The sequence below is a fragment of the Salmo salar genome, chromosome 20 (genome assembly GCF_965601325.2).
Source record: "Salmo salar chromosome 20, fSalSal1, whole genome shotgun sequence".
NCBI lineage: Eukaryota > Metazoa > Chordata > Actinopteri > Salmoniformes > Salmonidae > Salmo > Salmo salar.
In genome coordinates this window covers 65,416,454-65,443,576 of record NC_138310.1, presented here as the reverse complement: position 1 = coordinate 65,443,576, position 27,123 = coordinate 65,416,454, and the positions used below count along the sequence as shown (strand labels likewise).

The 27,123-nt window shown below is 42.9% G+C and overlaps 1 protein-coding gene and 1 long non-coding RNA gene across 8 annotated transcripts; one reads left to right on the top strand and one right to left on the bottom strand.

The window, feature by feature from the left end:
• The first annotated feature begins 141 nt into the window (after nucleotides 1–141).
• On the top strand, nucleotides 142–7,578 carry LOC106581157 (uncharacterized). Of its 2 annotated transcripts, none has more exons than XR_001323025.2 (5): nucleotides 142–229; nucleotides 947–1,073; nucleotides 5,156–5,303; nucleotides 6,121–6,276; nucleotides 6,551–7,578. It is a non-coding gene; the product is annotated as an uncharacterized LOC106581157 (long non-coding RNA). The 2 variants fall into 2 exon arrangements; XR_014381905.1 differs by having other exon boundaries at nucleotides 6,121–6,349.
• LOC106581156 (dixin-A) lies at nucleotides 7,530–27,123 on the bottom strand. Of its 6 annotated transcripts, none has more exons than XR_001323023.3 (15): nucleotides 26,518–27,122; nucleotides 20,835–20,992; nucleotides 20,501–20,649; nucleotides 16,987–17,076; nucleotides 16,667–16,720; nucleotides 16,510–16,560; nucleotides 16,158–16,262; nucleotides 15,950–16,003; nucleotides 15,749–15,838; nucleotides 15,569–15,643; nucleotides 15,098–15,265; nucleotides 14,863–14,929; nucleotides 12,887–12,995; nucleotides 10,931–11,089; nucleotides 7,530–7,900 (listed from the first exon to the last, which is right to left on the bottom strand). XR_001323023.3 is itself a non-coding variant. In XM_014163023.3 (15 exons), exons 1-15 carry the CDS (start codon nucleotides 26,538–26,540, stop codon nucleotides 7,817–7,819), a joined length of 1,383 nt encoding a protein of 460 aa, XP_014018498.1. In that variant the 5' UTR covers nucleotides 26,541–27,123; the 3' UTR covers nucleotides 7,530–7,816. The 6 variants fall into 6 exon arrangements, 5 of the variants coding, with proteins under 5 accessions (XP_014018498.1, XP_014018497.1, XP_045559754.1 ...); XM_014163023.3 differs by having other exon boundaries at nucleotides 10,931–11,039; nucleotides 20,501–20,646; nucleotides 26,518–27,123; XM_014163022.3 differs by having other exon boundaries at nucleotides 10,931–11,039; nucleotides 15,098–15,262.

Below are 27,123 nucleotides of genomic sequence, written 5' to 3'. Positions count from 1 at the left end.
GTGTGGTGAAAGAGGTTTATGTGTCTGGTCCATCATGTCTGAAGGATGCAGACACTGTCCACCGTTGAGTGCAAAGTAGTAGCACCTCTCTCCTGTCAGAAGAGGGCGTGCATGCACCCCTCTCATCTCGTTTCCATAGTAACAGAGGACACTAGCGACAAAGTTCAGTTTGTCAACATTTAGCTGTAACGTTAGAACAAGGGTCGCAAAAACTTGAAGGAAGTTTACTGTGAGTATTTCCATGTGTTTTGTGTTAAAAGGATAACTACTGTTCTCCATCTGATTCACAGCATTCGTACCAAATGGTTTGATTGTATTCAAGGCATTGCTGGTTGGTGTATTGGGGTAGCTATTTAGCTACACTACTGTAACGTTAGCTAGCTAACATAAACGTTATTTAACCTAGCAAGGAATTATCTCCATGCCTGTTCATCTATAGCTAGCGTGCCTTGCCATAAGATAATCAAATGCAAAACTCCAATGAGCTGTGTCTATACTGAACTAAATCCCTCAACATATTTTCAGAAATATGTCTTCTTCCCTGGTAGTACAAAGCAGGAGGTTTTGCAGCAGTTCAACCAGTTCTGGTCCATGTTAGACGACCTGTCACAGAATGACCCCCAAAGCTACCAGATGTTTATCGAGAAACAAACAAAACAGGGAGCAAATAATAATGCACGACCTCAGCCTGACTCTGCCTACTCACTGAAATGCTGGAACCACAAATGACCTGCTTTCTATGAGCAGCTACACCCACACTAGAGTTTATAGATTCAAAACACACACTCTTACAACACTGGCCTACATAAAAATAACATAACCAAGTGTGTTGATAAGAGAATACTGGTTCATTTGTTTCCAGTGCACATTTGACTGCACTGCTGGCTAATAATATGGAGGTGTGAACTATAAAGAGGCTGAACAGTTGCTTTATTGTTTGTGTCAGGAGCCAAAGAAAGGGTTGCTGTACATCAATGCGAGTGGCTGGAAGCACATCTCTAACCCTGGTGATGAGAACAAGCCTGTGCCTGTGTGTGGAGGGAAACTGGAGACAGACACTCATGAAGGAGGAGGTACCAAGAGTCACTGTTGTCCTGCAGAACACAAACCTGTATTTCTGCATAATTACCTGGACTGTAACCTGTTTTATAAGAGGTGCAGGGAAAAAAAGTTTACATTGTCCCCAAAAAATATTTACAGTTGAAGTCGGAAGTTTACATACACCTTAGCCAAATACATTTAATCTCAGTTTTTCACAATTCCTGACATTTAATCCTAGTAAAAATTCTCTGTTTTAGGTCAGTTAGGATCACCACTTTATTTTAAGAATTTGAAATGTCAGAATAATAGTAGAGAGAATGATTTATTTCAGCTTTTATTTTTTTCATCACATTCCCAGTGGGTCAGAAGTTTACATGCACTCAATTAGTATTTGGTAGCATTGCCTTTAAATTCTTTAACTTGGGTCAAACATGTCAGGTATCCTTCCACAAGCTTCCCACAATAATTTGGGTGAATTTTGGCCCATTCCTCCTGACAGAGATGGTGTAACAGAGTCAGGTTTGTAGGCCTCCTTGCTTGCACACGCTTTTTCAGTTCTGCCCACACATTTTCTATAGGATTGAGGTCAGGGCTTTGTGATGGCCACTCCAATACCTTGACTTTGTTGTCCTTAAGCCATTTTGCCACAACTTTGGAAGTATACTTGGGGTCATTGTCCATTTGGAAGACCCATTTGCGACCAAGCTTTAACTTCCTGACTGATGTCTTGAGATGTTGCTTTAATATATCCACATAATTTTCCTCCCTCATGATGCCATCTATTTTGTGAAGTGCACCAGTCCCTCCTGCAACAAAGCACCCCCACAACATGATGCTGCCACCCCCGTGCTTCACGGATGGGATGGTGTTCTTCGGATTGCAAGCCTCCCCCTTTTTCCTCCAAACATAACGATGGTCATTATGGCCAAACAGTTCTATTTTTGTTTCATCAGACCAGAGGACATTTCTCCAAAAAGTATGAATGTGCAGTTGCAAACCATAGTCTGGCTTTTGTATGCCGGTTTTTGGAGCAGTGGTTTCTTCATTGCTGAGCGGCCTTTCAGGTTATGTTGATATAGGACTCGTTTTACTGTGGATATAGATACTTATTTCCTCCAGCATCTTCACAAGGTCCTTTGCTGTTGTTCTGGGATTGATTTGCACTTTTCACACCAAAGTACGTTCATCTCTAGGAGACGGAACGTGTCTCCTTCCTGAGTGGTATGATGGCTGCGTGGTCCGATGGTGTTTATACTTGCATACTATTGTTTGTACAGATGATCGTGGTACCTTCAGGCATTTGGAAATTGCTCCCAAGGATAAACCAGACTTGTGTAGGTCTACAATTATTTTCTGAGGTCTTGGCTGATTTCTTTTGATTTTCCCATGATATCAAGCAAAGAGGCACTGAGTTTGAACATAGACCTTGAAATACATCAACAGGTACCCCTCCAATTGACTCAAATGATGTCAATTAGTCTAACAGAAGCTTCTAAAGCCATGACATCATTTTATTGAATTTTCCAAGGTGTTTAAAGGCACTGTATGTAAACTTCTGACCCATTGGAATTGTGATAGGCTGAACAGGCTGAATTATAAGTGAAATAATCTGTCTGTAAACAATTGTTGGAAAAATTACTTGTGTCATGAACAAAGTAGATGTCCTAACCAACTTGCCAAAACTATAGTTTGTTAACAAGAAATTTGTGGAGTGGTTGAAAAACTGACTCCAACCTCAGTGTATGTAAACTTCCGACTTCAACTGTATACGACAGCTGACTTTATCACTTTTTAATGGTTTTGATACCAATGTTATCTAACACTGTTTGACCTAAAAAGGTGTTTAATTGAAACGGTATGAAAATTTCATATCACGATTATAGTGACCAAAATTATCACGGTTATCAGTATTATCGCAGTATTGTTAAAATGTGCTGGAAATGTTCCCGCTGGCGCTGAACACTCTGATGGCACGCTGGTTGCTTGGATGCACAAAAGCTTCCTGGCAACCCTGTCAAGGTGAGGCAGCTCTGATGCATGGCCCCTCCACCACACCAGTGGATCCTCTTCTGCTGGAATGGGTGGCAGAGACAGGTAGACCTTGGTCTCTTCTTTCACTCTGTCTTCTGGGATGGTCGGAATCTGACCCTCTTCACCTCTCTTCTGCCTTGTTGAGGTAATCTTTCTCTGCAACCCAGCCAGGCCTTTCCCCTCTGTTGCCGCTGTGGGGGTGTTGGTGGTGGAGGTGCTGCTGGTGCTTTGTGTTTCTTCCCTGACTTGTGCAGCTGCCAGCTTCAAGGCCTCCTGGACACAGCTGTCAGTGTCAACTTTTACAGCCTCAGGCTCATCTAAAAAGCGCCTTTTGAAGCAGGGGTCAATGTAACAAGCCATGTGCATGACTCTCTTTGCCTTCTCTGTGTATCTGTTGTTAGGGTCTTCTCTCATTACCCTTTTCATCTCCTTGGTCAGAGATGGCTCCGTATCCCTTTCCATCAGAACATCACGGGTGATGTGGTCTAGGACAGGCTTGATGGCTGACAGTGTCACTCGTGTCTCTGAGACAAGTGCATCTGTAAACTTGCTCAGAGGTTCAAGGAGCTGGCACAGTTGCTCCATGACACTTACGTTGGCGTCCTTGGGCATCAGATGCCATGTTCCTCTTTCTCCAGCCAGTGTCGCGCAGACTGGCTGCTGTTGGCTGAGGAAACGCTCAAGCATCTTGTGTGCAGATCCCCATCGAGTTACCACATCATGGATCAGAGCCTTCTGTGGCATGTTGAGGGCAGCTTGCTTTTCTCTCAGTTCTCTCCTTCTCTTCCAGCTCCGTGAGAAGCCTTGGATCAGATGACGGCAGGCCTTGACTGCTGTGTCAACTCTCTGATTTTTCAGAGCCTTTGAGATGGCCAGGTTCAAATTATGGCCAAAGCACCCAAGCCACAGATCTGGGAACGCTTCAAAAGCCTTGATCATGTTTGTTGCGTTGTCTGTGGTTATGCAGACCAGGTCTTTCTTGTTGATCCCCCACTCTTCCAGCATATTATTAAAAAAACTCTGATGTTGTGAGCCGAGTGATCTTCTGGGAGGAACTGTGTTTCCAGGCAGTTTGATTCCAGTTGCCAGTCTGGGGTGAGGTAATGGATAGTGAAGCTGATGTAGGGTTAACCACCCCCTGCTTTCACTGGTCCAGAGGTCAGTAGTTGCAGCAAACCATGTGCCTTGAGTCAAACTTTTTCCAACATCAGTTTTAACCTGGTTGTACAGGTTTGGGATTTCAGTCTTGGCAAATAATGTTCGTGATGGCCCTTTGTAGTGAGGCACGGCAACCTTCATCAGCCTCAGAAAGCCAGGCCTCTCAACAATTTGAAATGGCATCATGTCCTTTGCAATGTAATATGAAAAAGCTGCAGTGAGGTCTTGAGCATGTTTTGATGAGGGTGCATAAGCAGCCTGTCTTTTAAATGCTTGCTCGAGTGTCTGTGTCACAACTGTAGATGAGGAGGAACCAGTAGCATCACTGGGTTTGCCTTCTGCACACCCACTCTGTAAACAAGGGAATAGCAAATGTATTATTATTATTATTATTATTATTATTATTGGTGTTGTTACATTGCAATTATTACACACTCACCTCATTCACCTCATTCACACACACACACACACACACTCCCCTCAGCCCTTAAATTAAGTGGACACTTCTGATGACGTATCATGACGTCTGACGAGTATACACTTACAGGGCAAGGGGGGAGGGAAGGAGTGATTTTTAAATGGACACCCTTCATCCCGCGATGATTGTGTTTTCAGCCTCCAGTAGCTTGTGGGTGCTTTATATGCGCTTCAGTCAATTATGAGTGCATGTCTACTTATATAAAAAATATAATTATTAATATACGCCTACTGTATGATAGCTAGCAAATTAATTCGCTAACTAACGTTAGCCTGCCTAGCTGGAACTTCTGAAGAAGGAAAATGTTTTATTTCTACAAAAACATATTTACTTTTTATGAGACGTGTTTGTGCCATCATGTGCATTAGTAACACAATTTCTAACTTATTTGCATTAGTTTTTACTTACACTTGTATGTTGACTTCTCCATTGATGTTGTTTTCGCAGACTTTTCTTAGAGGAAGTGAACATAATTGTACACTCGCAAAGCCGACTAAAAATGAGGGCTGAGGGGCTTACGCTGCAAACTTCCCTTGCTTGGCTAATCATTTGGACCGTTCTCCAAGATGGCGACGGGGATTCCCCCAAGGCGAGGGTAAGTGGACGAGGGTGTCTGTCTTCTGTGTTGCATTTGAGTATATGCAATGACCCCATGGTCAATTTACATACATACAAATGAGTTTTAAGAAGACAGTGATAGTAATTGCAATGAGCCCAACAATTGACATAAATATAGGAGTATATAGTGTTTGTCCTGTTAGAACACTTTTACAACCAAGTCGATGACTGACGGATTTTAAATGAACAAAATATGTTGGTTGGGTGACTAAACTACATAACGTGTTATCGTGTGCAATGGGCGAATAGAGTCTGCAGACACACGACGCATACAGCAGCAGAACAATGTGTAGTGTTTTTACAAGAGAAAGTAACACTGAAAGCTTCAGTTTTCATTATTGACAAGCTATTAGCAAGTTAGACAGACAAACCATGACATTTTCCTCTATTCCGAAGTCCCCACATCATGCATTGCGCTAAAAGTTAACTTACCTTGCATTCGCTATAAAGTAGTGGGTGGTGGTCACGAAGATGACTCAAGAGATTTGAAGTGTTGCCCCCTTTCGCAGCAATTTTATTTTGCTTGTTCTGCAGACAGGGTGACCATCTAAGATTAAGTTTCCCTCAGCACTCTTGTAAAACCCAAAATACCCACATTGCATGCTGTGCCTGCGTCAGACTGTTGCTAACTTTGGTTGATGCTGGACAGCATTTACCGTGAGTTTTTCAAACCGTGTTTTAATTATAATTCAAATTTTAAATGGTAATACTAACCGTTGGGAATTATACCATGGTTTATCTTGAAACCGGTAACCGTTTCATCCCTAACTACAACTTGTGTTCCTTGTACTTAGATGACAACAGTGAGGTGGATGTGGCGTTCAGCCCTGCAGTGCCGCAGCAGGCTCAGAAGGACAAGAGGGAGAAGGACCAGGTCCACCTGTTAGCCCTGAGCTTCACCCAGCAGCAGCATGGCCTGCTTCTGGCCCAGCAGTACAACATCTGCAGCAGTAAGCTAAAGGGCACCCTAGAGGACATGCAGTGCCGCCTGGGTTCTCTAAAACAGTCCAGCCACCAACACAGGTAAGGCTTTTATGTAATTATTCCATGGTTCAAGGGAACAGTTTTATTTTTTATTAAGGTGACACCATCAAGATAAAGGTGAGATTATTTAACCACAATGTATTGAGCAATACCTACTAACTATGTAGTATTAACTTTTTTTAAAGGTGTACTGTAGCTAAAGATGAATGTTTTGACAATTATTTGACATTCATTTCCCAGCCTCCCAGACCCCAGCTTCCCTGCTCCAGCAGATCTCCTTCTGCGTGAAGGGCAGACCGAGGACAGTAATCCTGTGCAGCTCATCACATCTGTCCAGCTAACATCTGGGCCAAGGGACCAAAGCAACAAGACCAAGAACCTGATCCAGGTGATCTCCAGCTCAGTGACAGCCCAGCCTCAGCGGCCACAGCACCAGCTCACTGTCAACTCTAACCCCAGGGACCTCTCTCAGAGCCTGGAGCTGACTGTGGAGATACCAAATGTTCAGTCCATCACAGAGTGCCATCTCAGCATTTCCTAGGTCAGGGACCACTCTGCTTCCCCTTTCCCCTGTGCTATGAATAAGGCCCTGTGACAGATTAACAAAAATTATGTTGGTCTTGCTTAAACGCTTCCTATGTTGACATAATAGCCTATGTTACATTATAAGTTACCCTTTCTGTGGTCTTGTTGGTCTAAATGTCTGTGTGTATTTCTCTATAATATGATATACTACTAGAAGTGGAGGATATGTACCATCTACACCTGGAGCTGCCAGAGACTGAATGAGGATTCGGCCTCTGCCACGTTCAACAACAAACGGACATTAACTTTGCAAGTGTCTATACTCTAGTGCCGTTACTGCAGACACTAAAAGCACACACGTTAACTCATAGACAACAAAAAAAAGCACTGTCTGCTCTGGCATGTCACACTAACACCCAGTAGGTGATTTGTCTCCGAAGGGACTCGGACTTTGGAAATATAAGAAGGCCATTAGAGAAGGCAGTAACAGTTACCTCAAAGCAAATGGCCCAAAATACATGTCATTTCTGCTATGCATCCTACAAGCTGTGGGTCTGAACCTTTGTAGTAGTAAACAGTACCTCAGTAAAGACATTCAGAGCAACATTAATGACTCAAGTGGAGTTATAGTCCTCCATGATCATGAGTTACATGAACTGCATGTCTAGGAAATAATTCACAAATAGTCAATATATTCATGCAGTAATCCATGTTTATTAAAACTTAAAAATTGTATTCATTCATATTTGGCAACTTCAACTTGTACTTCAAACAGTTACTGTAAGTCAAATATCCATAGGAAAGAGACATTTTTGAAAGTATGGTTTTATCTCGAAACAGTAATAAATAGATTGATCCCAATTGTTATAATAGCTACCTCTGCAGGGCTGCTGAGAATACTGAGAGGGTGTTATGGCATCATAGTCCAGTGGTCACAGTTTGAGGCTAGCGGTTCCCTCTATGGTTGGTTGGTTCCCACTTCTACCGTCTCTCTCCATGGTCCTCCTCCACCCAGGCCACTATCTTCCCCTCCCAGCCAGGCACCAGGGCTCCATCCTGGAACACCTGAGAACACCAACCAGAACCAGACAGGCATGCTCTTATAATATAAACTATGACATATACAGGGACAGACGGTCTCTAAACACATACACTACATGACCAAAAGTATGTGGACACCTGCTCGTCGAACATCTCATTCCAAAATCATGGGCATTAACATGGAGTTGGTCCCCCCTTTTCTGCTATAACAGCCTCCACACTTCTGGGAAGGCTTTCCACTAGATGTTGAAACATTGCTGCGTGGTCTTACTTCCATTCCGCCACAGGAGCGTTAGTGAGGTCGGGTACTGATGTTGGGCGATTAGGCCTGGCTCGCAGTTGGTGTTCCAATTCATCCCAAAGGTGTTCGATGGGGTTGAGGTCAGGGCTCTGTGCAGGCCAATCAAGGTCTTCCACACCGATCTCGACAAACCATTTCTATACGGACCTCTTTGTGCACAGGGGCATTGTCATGCTGAAACAGGAAAGGGCCTTCCCCAAACTGTTGCCACAAAGTTGGAAGCACAGAATGATCTAGAATGTCATTGTATGCTGTAGCGTTAAGATTTCCCTTCGCTGGAACTAAGGAGCCTAGCCTGAACCATTATTTTTCCTCCAACAAACTTTACAGTTGGCACTAATATATATTCGGCAAACCCAAATTCATCCTTCAGACTGCCAGATGGTGAAGCGTGATTCATCACTCTAGAGAACGTGTTTCCACTTCTCCAGAGTCCAATGGCGGTGAGCTTTACACCACTCCAGCCGACACTTGGCATTGCGCATGGTGATCTTAGGCTTGTGTGCAGCTGCTTGGCCATGGAAACCCATTTCATGAAGCTCCCGACAAACAGTTATTGTGCTGAGGTTGCTTCCAGAGGCAGTTTGGAACTCGGTACTGAGTGTTGCAACCAAGGACAGATGATTTTACGCGCTACGTGCTTCAGCACTTGGCGGCCCCATTCTGTGAGCTTGTGTGGCCTACCACTTCGCGGTTGAGCCGTTGTTGCTCCTAGATGTTTCCACTTCACATTAACAGCACTTACAGTTGACCGGGGCAGCTCTAACAGGGCAGAAATTTGACCAACTGACCTGTTGGAAAGGTGGCATTCTATGACAGTGTCATGTTGAAAGTCACTGAGCTCTTCAGTAAGGCCATTCTACTGCCAATGTTTTTCTATGGAGATTGCATAGCTGTGTGCTCAATTTTATACACCTGTCAGCAACGGGTGTGGCTGAAATAGCTAAATCCACTAATTTGAAGTGGTTTACATACACTTAGGTTGGAGTCATTAAAACTCGTTTTTCAACCACTCCACAAATTTCTTGTTAACAAACTATAGTTTTGGCAAGTCGGTTAGGACATCTACTTTGTTCATGACACAAGTAATTCTTCCAACAATCGTTTACAGACAGATTATTTCACTTATAATTCACTGTATCACAATTCCAGTGGGTCAGAAGTTTACATACACTAAGTTGACTGTGCCTTTAAACAGCTTGAAAAATTCCAGAAAACGATGCCATGGCTTTAGAAGCTTCTGATAGGCTAATTGACATCATTTGAGTCAATTGGAGGTGTACCTGTGGATGTATTTCAAGGCCTACCTTCCAACTCAGTGCCTCTTTGCTTGACATCAGGGGAAAATCAAAAGAAATCAGCCAAGACCTCAGAAAAGAAATTGTAGACCTCCACAAGTCTGGTTCATCCTTGGGAGCAATTTCCAAATGCCTGAAGGTACCACGTTCATCTGTACAAACAATAGTACGCAAGTATAAACACCATGGGACCACGCAGCCGTCATACCGCTCAGGAAGGAGACGCGTTCTGTCTCCTGAACGTACTTTGGTGCGAAAAGTGCAAATGAATCCAGAGCAACAGCAAAGGACCTTGTGAAGATGCTGGAGGAAACGGGTACAAAAGTATCTATATCCACAGTAAAACGAGTCCTATATCGACATAACCTGAAAGGCCGCTCAGCAAGGAAGAAGCCACTGCCCAAATTCGGCATAAAAAAGCCGGACTACGGTTTGCAACTGCACATGGGGACAAAGATCATACTTTTTGGAGAAATGTCCTCTGGTCTGATGAAACATAGAACTGTTTGGCCATAATGACCATTGTTATGTTTGGAGGAAAAAGGGGGAGGCTTGCAAGCCTAAGAACACCATCCCAACTGTGAAGCATGGGGGTGGCAGCATGTTGTGGGGGTGCTTTGCCGCAGGAGGGACTGGTGCACTTCACAAAATAGATGGCATCATGAGGAAAGAAAAGTATGTGGATATATTGAAGCAACATCTCCAGACATCAGTCAGAAAGTTAAAGCTTGGTCGCAAATGGGTCTTCCAAATGGACAATGACCCCAAGCATACTTCCAAAGATGTGGCAAAATGGCTTAAGGACAACAAAGTCAAGGTATTGGAGTGGCCATCACAAAGCCCTGACCTCAATCCTATAGAACATTTGTGGGCAGAACTGAAAAAGCGTGTGTGAGCAAGGAGGCCTACAAACCTGACTCAGTTACACCAGCTCTGTCAGGAGGAATGGGCCAAAATTCCCCCAACTTATTGTGGGAAGCTTGTGGAAGGCTACATGAAACGCTTGACCCAAGTTAAAGAATTTAAAGGCAATGCTACCAAATACTAATTGAGTGTATGTAAACTTCTGGCCGACATGGAATGTGATGAAAGAAATAAAAGCTGAAATAAATCATTCTCTCTACTATTATTCTGACATTTCACATTCTTAAAAAAAGTGGTGATCCTAACTGATCTAAGACAGGGAATTTTTACTAGGATTAAATGTCAGGAATTGTGAAAAACTGAGTTTAAATGTATTTGGCTAAGGTATATGTAAACTTCCGATTACAACTGTAGTTTATCAACCTTTATAGAGAATCCTCGTCTCTATGATCTTAAAATAGTTATTGGGTTTCGGAACTATTGCCAATTCCAGGTGTTTTATCTTTTCATTTTGGTCATTCAGTCATTTCTGCCTCAGTGGTTGACCCTATCTAAATGTAACCCCAAAGCTGTAATCCAAAACATGCCTACCTCCTCCTTCACAGTCCCAAACTCTGGGTCGAGGGCTTTGAAGTGGTACCTGAAGCTACCCTGGCGGTCCACCGCTGCCTTGAAGTCTCTCAGGGTCACCTCCCCCAGCCTAACAGCACAGCACAGTCTCACTGTCAGATGGCATCATGGTACATTGATCTGTGCAGAGACACAGACATGCACATTCCCTCACAATGCTACAGCACATAGACACACAACACACACACCAATGACACACATGCATGCATTCACTACCCTAAAAATATACACGTGTACTAACATATACACTGCTCAAAAAAATAAAGGGAACACTAAAATAACACATCCTAGATCTGAATGAATGAAGTAATCTTATTAAATACCTTTTTCTTTACATAGTTGAATGTGCTGACAACAAAATCACACAAAAATAATCAATGGAAATCCAATTTATCAACCCATGGAGGTCTGGATTTGGAGTCACACTCAAAATTAAAGTGGAAAACCACACTACAGGCTGATCCAACTTTGATGTAATGTCCTTAAAACAAGTCAAAATGAGGCTCAGTAGTGTGTGTGGCCTCCACGTGCCTGTATGACCTCCCTACAACGCCTGGGCATGCTCCTGATGAGGTGGCGGATGGTCTCCTGAGGGATCTCCTCCCAGACCTGAACTAAAGCATCCGCCAACTCCTGGACAGTCTGTGGTGCAACGTGGCGTTGGTGGATGGAGCGAGACATGATGTCCCAGATGTGCTCAATTGGATTCAGGTCTGGGGAACAGGCGGGCCAGTCCATAGCATCAATGCCTTCCTCTTGCAGGAACTGCTGACACACTCCAGCCACATGAGGTCGAGCATTGTCTTGCATTAGGAGGAACCCAGGGCCAACCGCACCAGCATATGGTCTCACAAGGGGTCTGAGGATCTCATCTCGGTACCTAATGGCAGTCAGGCTACCTCTGGTGAGCACATGGAGGGCTGTGCGGCCCCCCAAAGAAATGCCACCCCACACCATGACTGACCCACTGCCAAACCGGTCATGCTGGAGGATGTTGCAGGCAGCAGAACGTTCTCCACGGCATCTCCAGACTCTGTCATGTCTGTCACGTGCTCAGTGTGAACCTGCTTTCATCTGTGAAGAGCACAGGGCGCCAGTGGCAAATTTGCCTATCTTGGTGTTCTCTGGCAAATGCCAAACGTCCTGCACGGTGTTGGGCTGTAAGCACAACCCCCACCTGTGGACGTCGGACCCTCATACCACCCTCGTGTAGTCTGTTTCTGACCGTTTGAGCAGACACATGCACATTTGTGGCCTGCTGGAGGTCATTTTGCAGGGCTCTGGCAGTGCTCCTCCTGCTCCTCCTTGCACAAAGGCGGAGGTAGCGGTCCTGCTGCTGGGTTGTTGCCCTCCTACGGCCTCCTCCACGTCTCCTGATGTACTGGCCTGTCTCCTGATAGCGCCTCCATGCTCTGGACACTATGCTGACAGACACAGCAAACCTTCTTGCCACAGCTCGCATTGATGTGCCATCCTGGATGAGCTGCACTACCTGAGCCACTTGTGTGGGTTGTAGACTCCGTCTCATGCTACCACTAGAGTGAAAGCACAGCCAGCATTTAAAAGTGACCAAAACATCAGCCAGGAAGCATAGGAACTGAGAAGTGGTCTGTGGTCCCCACCTGCAGAACCACTCCTTTATTGGGGGTGTCTTGCTAATTGCCTATAATTTCCACCTGTTGTCTATTCCATTTGCACAACAGCATGTGAAATGTATTGTCAATCAGTGTTGCTTCCTAAGTGGACAGTTGATTTCACAGAAGTGTGATTGACTTGGAGTTACATTGTGTTGTTTAAGTGTTCCCTTTATTTTTTTGAGCAGTATACATTGCATCCAGGCAGCACGCAACCATACAACACAAAGATACACATGCGATGGACATCTTCAAGACCCAAAGAGGGATTCTGGATTCGTACCTTTTGGAGATGTTGACCAGGAAAGGAGTGAGTGAGCGATCAGTGAAGTAGAGCACTTTGGTGGAGACTGTGGAGTCCAGGCCAGGGCTGCTGTGAGAGTGAGCTATTTCTGAAAACAAATCAAAACGTATCGGTCGGCTTACTGGCTACAGCTTAAATACAGGATTGATTGATTTCTTTTGCCAATAAAAAAAAAAAAACATACACATAGTACATATATGAAAATACATTTAAAAAATGACAGGGACATCACAAGAAAGTCATACTTATTTCCATGGTGCTAAAACATTATATTACATAGATACAGACACATGACATAGATACAGACACAAGACATAGATACAGACACAAGACATAGATACAGACACAAGACATAGATACAGACACGATACAGACACATGACATAGATACAGACACATGACATAGATACAGACACAAGACATAGATACAGACACGATACAGACACATGACATAGATACAGACACATGACATAGATACAGACACAAGACATAGATACAGACACAAGACATAGATACAGACACGATACAGACACATGACATAGATACAGACACATGACATAAATACAGACACATGACATAGATACAGACACAAGACATAGATACAGACACAAGACATAGATACAGACACAAGACATAGATACAGACACATGACATAGATACAGACACATGACATAGATACAGAAATGAAAAAATGTGTCTATTGCTCGATCATTAGCCAGCTTACGACACTTTTTAAATGAAGTTGTGGTTTTGATTTGATTTGATTTATTAGGATCCCCCATTAGCCGACACCGATGGCGACAGCTAGCCTTACTGAGGTCCGACACAACAAAAAAGACATTACAGACAAAATACTTTACAATTTGCATACATTTAAAAACATTAACATGTAGTGTGTGCATCTATCAGTTTCACAGACATGTCAGTACATACACACAACAAGTAGGTCACATGGGGAGAGGCGTTGTGCCGTGAAGTGTTGCTTTATTTGTTTTTTAAACCAGGTTTGCTGTTCACTTGCGCTATATAAGATGGAAGGGAGTTCCATGCACTCATGGCTCTGTATAATAATGTACATTTCCTTCAATTTGTTCTGGACCTGGGGACTGTGAAAAGACCCCTGGTGGCATGTCTGGTGGGGTAAGTGTGTGTGTCAAGCTGTGTGTAAGTTGACTATGCAAACAATTTGGAATTTACAACACGAGATTTCTTAGAAAAACAAGAAGTGACGCAGTCAGTCTTTCCTCAACTCTTAGCCAAGAGAGACTGACATGCATAGTATTAATATTATCTCTGATTACAACAAGAGCAGGATGTGCCGCTCTGTTCTGGGCCAGCTGCAGCTTAACTAGGTCCTTCTTTGCAGCACTTGACCATATGAGTGGGCAGTAATCAAGATTAGATAAAACTAGAGCCTGCAGGACTTGCTTTGTGGAGTGTGGTGTCAAAAAAGCAGAGCATCTCTTTATTACAGACAGATCTCTCCCCATCTTTACAACCATTGAATCTATATTTTCTGACCATGACTGTTTACAATCTAAGGTAACACCAAGTAATTTAGTCTCCTCAACTATGGTCGTCATGGCTTTGAGTTGCTGTGATAGTTTGTTCCACTCAACAGCGTCAGTATATAAAAAGGTGTTCTTACCAGATAGACTCTTACATTTAAAATAGGCAATATCAGAGTCTATTGCTCTGGTGTTGTATTGGTGGATATCTCTAATATAAGTAAAATAATTTGTTAGGTACCTGGAGGCTGAGTCTTCAATCATTTTGTGGACCAGACCAAGTTGGATTAATATGACCCTTTTCTCTACAGATAGCCAGCCTAACTAATTAAAATCCTCAATACCTCCTAACATGTGCTCAATGTAATTGAATTACACAATTATATAAAGTTGTGTGAAGAGAATTAGCAAGGTTGTTGAGAACGGCAAAACAAATAGTACATCTTACTTGAGCTGGGTGGCCATGAGTCCCTGTCTGTGGGGTTGGCTCTTCGTCCTGGTGACTTGCACTGACCCTACAAGAAGACAGTCTCAGTTACTAAAAGAAATGCCAATTCAATCAGTCACGATGTGCACACGATAAACACTATTATCACATCAGGTGCATAATATCACGCTAACAGCCCACACACAGCACCCATCTCTGTGGTCCTCTGTGTGTATTGTTGTGTGTGTGTATGTACCCCTCTGTCCTGCTGCCTGCGGCGTGTGTCGAGTGTGTATAGGCGGTCCATGAGACTGGCCACCCCTTGCTCCAGTGTGTCCAGGGTGTGATGCTGAGGGTCGTGACCTGAGAAGCCATCCCTCAGACTACGCAGGGCCTCCCTTACCAGCTGCAGTTCCTCCCCCTGCTAACACACACACACACACACACACACACACACACACACACACACACACACACACACACACACACACACACACACACACACACACACACACACACACACATAAACCACTTGAACTGGTGTCCAGGCAAATTTGAAGGTTGATCATTTAGCCATGGCCTTCAACCTCTATTAGGTCACTAGCTCTAGAAACAGCTATATTGATGACATGAAACATATCTAAACCACACATTTAATGAATCACCCCCTCCCTCCAACCAACATGTAAACACATGTAGGAAATGTTCATAGGTGTACATGACTCACCGCTGTGTGTTGGAAGGCCGGACCAGGGGGTGGGCCCACAGAGTTACCGTACCCACTCTTTTCACTCCTAGATGACTGAAGAAAAACAGACATAATATATCTTACCAACTTCACAAGCTACAACGAATACATGTAATTTACTGTCAGTGCAGTGGAAGCAGTTTGATTATGGTACTGTACCCTGTGGCTTCCTTCATTAGAGTTGTGCCGAGCATCGTCCAGTTTCAGTTGCTGTTGCTGATGTAGTCTATCCTTTTTTCCAAGTTGCTGCTGGTTTTATAGACATATCACTGTGATATCTGTGATACTTTGATACATTTCAACTACATAATCATATCCAAATGTTAAAGTATGTTGAAATGGTGAAAATTAACATTTTACCTCATATTCACTGAGCAGTTTGTTCCGATCGCTCAACTTCCGTTTGAGCTCTGCCTACAAATATACAAATATATACTTATATTTGTAATGTGGATGAACAAAACATTTTGTGAATATTTGAATACATAAATAGATAGAGCCATTGAATATAAAGGTCAAATATTCATTCTAAATGTCAACGGATGTATTATCATATCATTTGACTCACGTTCTCCCCCTCCAGTTGTTCTTTGTCCATACTGCACCTCAGTAGCTCCTGCTTCAGCTGCAGCACCGCAGCCTCCTGTACAGACATACGCTGCTGAAGAGCATCCTAATGAGGAAAGGCAGATCAAAGACAACGCTAGAGAGGCCGGCTTGCCTACCAAAGAGTAAGGACCCACTAATATGGATCCTTATGAAGCCTTAAACAGAGCACGCAACTCTTCTGTAAAGGAACAGTGGAGGCTAAAAGGGTCTGTTTCTCTACCCAGAGCTGGCATGAGAACTGAATTAAAGCCACTAATCTATGTATAAGTAACAATCCAAACAAACTGAAGGGTTTGACTGGCAGGTTTTACCTTAATGGCCTGAAGGTGGCGTGCCTCCTGCTTGTGCCTCAGAAGCTCCCTCTGAGATGACAGAAAGACAGAGACTCAGAGACATTTCATTAGGGGAAGGTATGTGCTCTTATGGCAGCTCATCCACATTAAGCCCAATTACTTTTACTTACTGTACCTTCAGATCAAGAGCCTCCTCCATGCTTTGGTCCAGACGACTGCGGATTAGAACCTTCAAAGCGAGGGGATGAGCGGCATTATGAGAAAATAGAGAAATGCCAGAGCTTATAAAGAGACAGTGGCCTGGCATGAAAGCAGGCTAAGCAGATAACAGACTCATTCACACTTCTACAGTATCTGCGTCTTTTCTGGACTCTAGAGTGACAGTAAAAACATTATAGCGTGCCAGGGTCTGGCACTGCTACATCACAGTAAGTGGCTGAACATGCCATACTATCTAAAGTGAATGTAGAGAGAGGATGGGGGCGGACACAGTACCAGCTGCTGCTCAGAGTTAGCTCTGCTATCCCCGAAGCCCATGGAGACATCCTGCTCGTCCTCAGGGAGAGAGCCGTGCAGCAGTAGAGCCTGGAGAGAGAAGAGAGGGATGGACACATACTGTACAAATAAGATAAAGCCTACACACCCAGAATACATTTCACAGTATAAACACACACCAGAGAGAAATAAAGCCTGTTGACCACATCACATGCATGCATAAAAACATGTCAGACACACACACACCAATATGGACGTACGACCTCACATTCACCACAAGGCTGCCAACCTGAACTGGACAGTGAACATAGAGCAAATACTTGGCTTGGACATGTGCAGGACACTTTCATGTGATCATCCTCAGTTGGGCAGGGTGGGGTAGAGGTGGGGGGTGATTTTTATACCTGACAGGATAGATTAGATTGTGCTAGATTAAGAGCACTCAGCTCCTTGATACCAGATTATGTTTGGATGATCACAATCTCATTGTATACTTACCTTAGCTGGAGTCTTGGAGGGATACTGTCACGTCCTGACCATAGAAAGCTGTTATTTTCTATGGTAGAGTAGGTCAGGGTGTGACAGGGGGGTGTTCTAGTTTAGTTTTTCTATGTTGTCATGTTCTAGTTTTGTAGTTCTATGTTGGGTTTTGTTTGGGATGATCTCCAATTAGAGGCAGCTGGTCATCGTTGTCTCTAATTGGAGATCATAATTAAGTAAGTGTTTTTTCCACCTGGGTTTGTGGTAGATTGTCTTTGAGTTAGTGTTTGTTTCACCTCTGCGTCACGATTTGTTGTTTTGTTATTCAGTTTATTTATATGTATTGCATAGTTTCACAGTTCAATAAAAATGTGGAACGATAATCACACTGCACTTTGGTCCGCTCCTTCCTACGACAACCGTGACAGATACATCTTAGACATACTAAAGATGTTCACATAAAGTTATGTTTGTATGTCTGACAGTGTATCTGTGTGTATCTGTAGAGTGTGTGTGTTAAGGTTATTATAGTTGTGTGTTTTTATATTAGTTTTATTTTCTATTAGTTTAAACATTTTCAATGAGAAATCAGTTTAGTTTCAGTTAGTTTTCAGTTCCATTTTACTCGTTTTTATTTAGTTTAAGTTTGATAAAAACATTTCTATTTCGTTTTTATATTATTTCATTTTAGTGTTAGGGACAGAAAGAAGCCTATGCGTGGGAGGCTAGGAGCCATTTATGTTTTGCAAAGTGTTTGGGTTTTTTGGGAGGACACTTCTTGCCCCTGTGGGGCAGTAATGCATAAGGTGATGGGTTAGGTCATAGGTTAGGATAGGTTTAAAGGTAGACTCAGTGAGATGACGTAGATGCACCAAGTAAACAGTAGTAGTGGGTCGATTTCTGCAACAACCAGGAGGGCTGACGCGCGAGGCTAAACTTCTCAGCTGCTTCTTATCAGATGCACCTCCCCTGCCTCACTCCTCGACTTTCGTCTACAGTCGGTTGCTTTAGCCTTACCACTCAAACGCGCCAAATATCTGTGGTGCTGCTCATGGCAAAGTCATCTCACTGAGTCGATCTTTAAATTATTAAGTAAATGTCTAATCCACCAGATTCAGAAGCTTGAAAACCCCATTAGAAAAGAAAAGCTTGTAAACCCCATTCGATTTTTGTCCCCCCAAAAACTAAAACTGAACATACAGTGCATTCGGAAAGTATTCAGATCACGTGACTTTTTCCACATTTTGTTACATTACAGCCTTATTCTAAAATTGATTAAATACATGTTTTCCCTCTTCAATCTTCAATCTACACACAATACCACATAATGACAAAGCAAAAACAGTTTTTTTGAATACTTATTTGCATAAGTATTCAGGTCCTTTGCTATGACACTCGAAATTGAGCTCAGGTGCATCCTGTTTCCATTAGTCACCCTTGAGATGTTTCTGTAACTTGATTGGAGTTCACCTATGGTAAATTCAATTGATTGGACATGATTTGGAAAGGCACCCACCTGTCTGTATAAGGTCCCACAGTTGACAGTGCATGTCAGATCAAAAACCAAGCCATGAGGTCGAAGGAATTGTACGTAGAGCTCCGAGATAGGATTGTGTCGAGGCACAGATCTGGGGAAGGGTACCAAAAGAATTCTGCAGCATTGAAGGTCCCCAAGAACACAGTGGCCTCCATCATTCTTCAATGGAAGAAGTTTTGAACCACCATGACTCTTCCTAGAGCTGGCCGCCCGACGAAATTGAGCAATTGGGGGAGAAGGGCCTTGGTCAGGGAGGTGACCAAGAACCTGATGGTCATTCTGACAGAGCTCCAGAGTCCCTCTGTGGAGATAGGAGAACCTTTCAGAAGGACAACCATCTCTGCAGCACTCCACCAATTAGGCCTTTATGGTAAAGTGGCCAGAGAGAAGCCACTCCTCAGTAAAAGGCATATGACAGCACGCTTGGAGTTTGCCAAAAGGCATCTTAAGGACTCTCAGACCATGATAAATAAGATTCTCTGGTCTGATGAAACCAAGATTTAACTCTTTGGCCTGAATGCCACATGTCACATCTGGAGGAAACCTGGCACCATCCCTACAGTGAAGCATGGTGGTGGCAGCATCATGCTGTGGGGATGTTTTTCAGCGGTAGGGACTGGGTGATAAGTCAGGATCGAGGGAAAGATGAACAGAGCAAAGTACAGAGAGATCCTTGATGAAAACCTACTTCAGAGCGCTCAGGACCTCAGACCGGGGCGAAGGTTCACCTTCCAACAGGACAACAACCCTAAGCACACAGCCAAGACAACGCAGGAGTGGCTTCGGGACAAGTCTCTGAATGACATTGAGTGGCCCAGCCAGAGCCAGGACTTGAACCCGATCGAACATCTCTGGAGAGACCTGAAAATAGCTGTGCAGCGACGCTCCACATCCAACCTGACAGAGCTTGAGAGGATCTGCAGAGAAGAATGGGAGAAACTCCCTAAATACAGTTGTGCCAAGCTTGTAGCGCCATACCTAAGAAGACTTGAGGCTGTAATCGCTACCAAAGTTGCTTCAACATGTAAATGTAAGTAAATGTGATATTTCCATTTTTTTATTTGTAATACATTGCAAACAATTCTAAAAAACTGTTTTTGCTTTGTCATTATGGGGTATTGTGTGTAGATTGATGAGGGGGAAAAAACAATTTAATCAATTTTATAATAAGGCTGTAAATTAACAAAATGTGGAAATGGTCAAGAGGTCTGAATACTCTCCGAATGCACTGTAATTCATGATGGTTTTTATTTATTTGTTTTAGTTCGTTTTGGAGTCAAATACAATAGTTTCAGTGTAGTTTTAGTTTTTGAAACAGGTTTGTTAATTATTTTATTTCAGTTTACTAAATTGTTTTTGTTTTAGTTTACTACAATATCCTTGGTGTGTGTGTGTGTGTGGGTGTGTGTGTGCGTGTGCGTGTGCGTGTGCGTGTGCGTGTGCGGGTGGGGTGTGGGTGTGGGTGTGTGTGTGTGTGTGTGAGGAGCCTTTAGTTACCTGCAGGCGGAACACCATCCTCCTGGCCTCCTGCATCTCCTTTTCCAGCTGCTCCTGGTGACACTCCAGCTGCTCCTCCCATGATCTCTCCTCCTCTGGTCCACTATGCCCCGGGGTCAGACACAGGCCACAGAGAGACAACACCTCTTCTGGAGGGCACAGACACACAGACGGACAGCCGGACAAACAGACAGAGGGAGAGATGGAGGGATGGACAGACAGATGGACAGATAGACAGACAGAAACAGACCGGGCATGATAAAACATAATTTTTGTAGCAAATAAATCAAATGGAAACAGATTTCAGGAACAAGCAAAATAATGTGCAGCCAACCTGTATCAGATTTCCTTTCCGTCAACTCTGATTTGTCATCTACTGGCTCGGCGTGGTCTTCAGATTGAGCTGAGATCAATACTTCTTTAGGAGTGTCTGTGGACTGAGCGATGATGTACTCTTCTTTAGGGGAGTGTGCAGGGCTGGCTGAACTGAGGCTGCAACAGATGGTGGGAACAGACAGGAATAAGGAATGAGTTTGTTTGCTGCTGAGCCAAATAAAATAAAATAAATACATATTCATGGAAGACGTTCTTCTTGAAATTACATATACTGTACATACTGTAAATGCCATCTGGACTGTGCTATATTTCAACAGAATGATACACTGTGAACATACACTCCCTCTGTATTTATTTGGACAGTGAAGCTAAAACTTTTAATATGGCTCTATACTCCAGCATTTTGGAATTGAGATCAAATGTTTCACATGCAACATTATGGTTTAAAATACACTCAAATAAGAGATGACATTCTGTACAGTGACCGAATAGCGGCCCAAAATGCTGGAATATAGAGCCAAATTAAAAGTTTTAGCTTCACTGTCCATCAATCAATCAAATCAAATGTTATTTGTCACATCGCCGAATACAACAGGTGTAGACCTTACAGTGAAATGCTTACTTACAAGCCCTTAACCAACAATGCAGTTTTAAGAAAAATAAGTGTTAAGAAAGTATTTACTAAAATAAACTGAAGTAAAAAAGAAAAATAAGAAAAATAACAAATAATTAAAGAGCAACAATAAAATAACATTAGCGAGGCTATATACAGGGGGTACCGGCACAGAGTCAATGTGCAGGGGTACAGGTTAGTTGAGGTAATTGAGATAATATGTTAATGTAGGTAGAGGTAAAGTGATGCATAGATAATAAACAGAGAGTAGCAGCAACATAAAATAGGGTTGGGACAATGCAAATAGCCATTTGATTAGCTATTCAGGAGTCTTATGGCTTGGGGGTAAAGCTGTTAAGAAGCCTTTTGGACCTAGACTTGGCGCTCCGGTACCGCTTGCCTTGCGGTAGCAGAGAGAACAGTCTATGACTAGCGTGGCTGGAGTTTTAAGTAAACACAGAGATGGAATTTGTTTGTTCATTCATTAATTCATTCATTCAACTTAATTGACACAAACAGAAATGACCCGTCCAAAATATTAAGTTTTACTTAAATTAAAATGCACTTTACAGGCAACTTCAGACAAATGGGACACATTTGAGTCAAACAACAAACTATTTCCTTTTTCAAACAGTCAGATAGGGGCGGGATTTAGAAACATGCTGTTTTCGTTTTTGTAACAACGCATTCTTAGGATTGTTTTTTCCTCCGGAGATAATCAGTTCAAAACTGACAATGATTTCAATGTCTCTGAGAGGATGATTTCCTCTTTCAGAATGTACTGAGTCTGTTATGTACTCAGTCTGTATGTTATGATGATCTCTGTCTGTGCTGAGTACATTCCAAGCACCCTGAGGTCTGGGCCTCTTGTCATGTTCCCTCGTGTTTTTTAGAAATGGGATCCAGCCACATGTGGTCTATGACCCCAGGCATTAGATATGGCTCCCAGAGGGGGGATTCCGTGATCCTTTTCTTCATATCTGTGGGAAAACAACCATGCTTCTGTCTGTGTGGACCAAATAGACCACCATTCGGCGATGGGCAGTATTTCTGTTACATGTATTTGAAATGTATTTTGCATATTATTTAATTTGTATTTCACTGGCCTAGACTACAGTCCAATGTATTTTCTAACAAGATACTTCAGTGAGCTGCATTTTGTATTATCAAAATACTTTTCAACAGTCCTGATAGACAATTATATAGAGCCTATTTCTTAGAAAATATGTTGAAATTTAAAAAACGTTGTGTTCACACATGTATTTGTTTGATTTACAACTGCACAGGACATTTGACTGAAATAGTCTGTCTATGATTCCTTTGTGGGGTTTTTTGCCTACTTTAAATGTATTTTTTGACTGACTTTTCTGTATTATTGATAACAGTATTTCTTATTTTATTTTCATGCATTCTTTAGGGTATTTTATAACAAGATACATTATCTTTGCCTATCTCTACAGTCATTCACATTTTTATTCAAATTTGATCTCGTTCGGGGGTGGAGCTCATTATAATAATAATATCTAGCATGCTTTGCAAGTGTGTCACACCCTGATATGTTTCACCTGTTTTTGTGCTTGTCTCCACCCCCCTCCAGGTGTCGCCCATCTTCCCATTATCCCCTGTGTATTTATACATGTGTTCTCTTGTCGTTTGTTGCCAGTTCGTCAGGTCTTACCAGCGTGCTTTCACGTCTTCCTTTTGCTCATGTTCTGTTTCCTAGTTTTCTGGGTTCTGACTATTCTGCCGGTACTGACCCCGAGCCTGCCTGCCGTCCTGTACCTGCCTGACTCTGACCTGATCACGAACCCCTGCCTGTCCTCGACCTGCCTGACTCTGACCTGATCACGAACCTCTGCCTGCCATCCTGTACCTACCTGACTCTGACCTGATCACGAACCCCTGCCTGCCATCCTGTACCTGCCTGACTCTGACCTGATCACGAACCCCTGCCTGCCATCCTGTACCTGCCTGACTCTGACCTGATCACGAACCCCTGCCTGCCATCCTGTACCTGCCTGACTCTGACCTGATCACGAACCCCTGCCTGCCATCCTGTACCTGCCTGACTCTGACCTGATCACGAACCCCTGCCTGCCATCCTGTACCTGCCTGACTCTGACCTGATCACGAACCCCTGCCTGCCATCCTGTACCTGCCTGACTCTGACCTGATCACGAACCCCTGCCTGCCATCCTGTACCTGCCTGACTCTGACCTGATCACGAACCCCTGCCTGCCATCCTGTACCTGCCTGACTCTGACCTGATCACGAACCCCTGCCTGCCATCCTGTACCTGCCTGACTCTGACCTGATCACGAACCCCTGCCTGCCATCCTGTACCTGCCTGACTCTGACCTGATCACGAACCCCTGCCTGCCATCCTGTACCTGCCTGACTCTGACCTGATCACGAACCGCTGCCTGCCATCCTGTACCTGCCTGACTCTGACCTGATCACGAACCCCTGCCTGCCATCCTGTACCTGCCTGACTCTGACCTGATCACGAACCCCTGCCTGTCCTCGACCTGCCCTTTGCCTGCCCCATGTGTACAATAAATCATCTAAGAACTGTACTCTCCGCCTCCTGTGTCTGCATCTGGGTCATATCCTGAGTCGTGATAAAGTGTTTATTTTTACATCAACATTAGCATTTGTTATTTAGCATCGATATCAACTTAGTCAGTGCATTCAACCATAGTAGAAACAACCACATTATCACAGTCATAGCAAGTAAAACGCTTTTGTTACCATTACTGAAAATGTTGTTAAGGGTGTACTTGCAAATTTATTTTGTATTTGAAAATACAAGATACTTGTATTTTAATTCAGTACAATACTTTGCAAAAGTATTATGTATGTTATTTTGATACATTGGATTTCAGGGTATTCTGTAATTAATTGTATTTTGTATTTGTATTTTATAATTGTTGCCAGTTTCTGCCGCTATTAAACCTAAAACCCTTAGACCATCCTGCATTTTTCTTTAGAAAGATTTGAACATAGTCTCTCTCCCCTTTTCAACATGTAATGGTGGATTATGATGGATTGCATTTATGTAACCATATGTTAATTAGTGTGAAGCATAATGTTGACATGAGTAATTAGACTCACATTACAGTCTGTGTGTGAGATTAATGTCTGTTTTAATGTAGTTAGGATGGCATCCGTCTTCTTTAAACAAACCATACAACTCTATGCACAAGGACTACTTTTAAAAATGTCTACCGAAAATATATATATAAAAAACACACTTACTTGAAGAACAGAATGAACGTTTGTACCGTCATTCTGTTCCCAAACTTTGCATCTGCACTGTTCTTCAAGTAAATGTGTTTTTGTGAAATGTTCAGTGTAAATTGTTAAAAGTAGTCCTTGTGCATATAGTTATATGGTTTGTTAACTTTGCAATCACTGGTTTTTGTTTGACATACATTTTAAAGTGAAACATCTGAGTCTCAGCATCACTCTGTTACCATGGAATTACCCTTTATCCACCCTTTATCCATTCACTAACACTGTGAACAGAGGGAGAATTAATTAGGGTTAATTGGGCCACAGGAGGGTCTGTATGGGCTCTTACTGTGCCTCAGCTGTAAATTATTAATACTGTATGTGGAGGCAGGTACCATATGATGCTTGCTTGGACTGATATGTAATTAGGTTGGTAGGGATGTATGGTAGATACAGTATGATGACTTCAATAGAGTTGTGACAATTAGGTTATATACCATTTAGATATCATATTCAGGAAGTTTGGGACGTTTTCTGTCATACGAGGCCTACTTTGTTGATTCTACTGAGCTGCTGAGAAACAGGGACAGTAGGTTACATAAACAGAGCCTCTGTGGTCTGGTGGCCATCTTATCTGATTCTACTGAAGTGGTTATGCCTAAGTACTCCACATTGATAAACACTGTAAATCATTTCAAATAATCTTGCAATAAGAACTACAGGCAAAGAAGTATGAAGGACATGCCAACCAATGTTCTGTGTAAATCTCTCATCGTGGCACCGCCCTTCCTTTGTCCTGGGTAGTTTTATCGCTACATATTGTATTTTCTGTGAATTTCCCTTAAAATATGTACCCTACTGATCTGTTGTGCCAACTGAAACAACAACATACAGTAGAGATACCTAGATTAGCAAGAGATTAGCCTTTGAATGTCTTTTTTAATACCTTTATATCAAATAAAGTAAATCTTCTTGAAATAACATGTTTTTAATTCAAATCTGTCTTCAATTTAACTGAATGAGCATTGCTTTAACTTTTCAATTGTATATCTGAAAGAGGATCACATGCACCTGTGGCCTATTTTACAGTATAATGTCATTTGTGTATTTACTGTAAATATATTTTGGGTTGGAAATAAAACCTCCACTATGGTGGGCAAATACTAAACAGAAATTATCCTAATCTCTGGAACTAAATACTAAAACAACTGTAAAACTAAACACTAAAACACCATGTGAGATTGGACATGCCCATATACAGTGTGATGCTAATCAGTCTGATGAAAGTAAATCTGAGATGTAAACCGATCTGCAAATGGAAATCACAGCAATGCCAAACACTGTAGTTAGCCGTTGCTAGGCAATATCACTCATTCAGCTCACATAGACTATAGATTCTCTTCCAGACAAACAACTACACGGACGCACAGTATCCATACCAGAGAGGCACACCTACATTCAGACAAAAGCCGAAAACCCAGTCCTAAAATTATGTGAACTACTCCACTTCTACGAACTATCACACTATGATTAGTTTCTCTAACACGTGTAACATAAATATATAGTGTAGGAACATAGGATAATATTGATTAGACAAATAAATTACATCTTCTAAATGACATAGTGCTTGCACTGTATCGAGGTGTCATAACCACTCCCGTCACTGTAAAGGTAGCACCACACTGTCAAGGCACATGTAGAGGCACTGGTCAATGAACAAACATTGCATTTCTATATTACATCCACTGATTGCAACAATGAGAAGGAGAGAGACAGTTATGTTGTGTAAATCAAGAGATGCAAATGCAAATCATTTGTGAAATCCAACTCTTACCATTTCATCTGTTTGGCTCCCATGCTGGTTAGTTGCACTCTTTACCTCCCATTCAGCCTCTGCCCTGCATGTGGGTGATGCTGCCCTAGTCAGTCAGAAACATAGCCCCCAAACAACCCCAGCAGCAGGGGTGGGAGCAGCACTGCCAATACTAACCAGCAGACTGAGCCTCCACGTCGTAGACACTACTGTGTGCAATTTGCAATAACAGCGAACAGCGTATTCAAATCCTCTCCAGCATATTCCCTACATAAAGCTACAAATCCTAATCAACAGCCCTGGACTCTTCTCTAAATCACTCCCTGGAAGAACCCAATGGAAATCCTGGCTCAATCCCTCCCAGCCTGTGGCAGAAGGGAGAGGATTGGTGTTCAGGCTCACCAGCGGCTGAATTCTGCCTGGTTTTTCAGAACACACTCCCCCTGTGGCTGAGCTCTCCTCCTCCATATATTTTGTCTCTTGCTTTCTCTCACCCTCACCCTATATCTTCCTTCCTCCGCCTCACAGTCTTTCTAGTGCTCAGCCACACAGACTTTTTTCTCTGTCCCTTGTTCTTTCAGTGAGCAGCAAGGCTGTCAGACATAGCTCTGTCGGAGTGTTTACCCT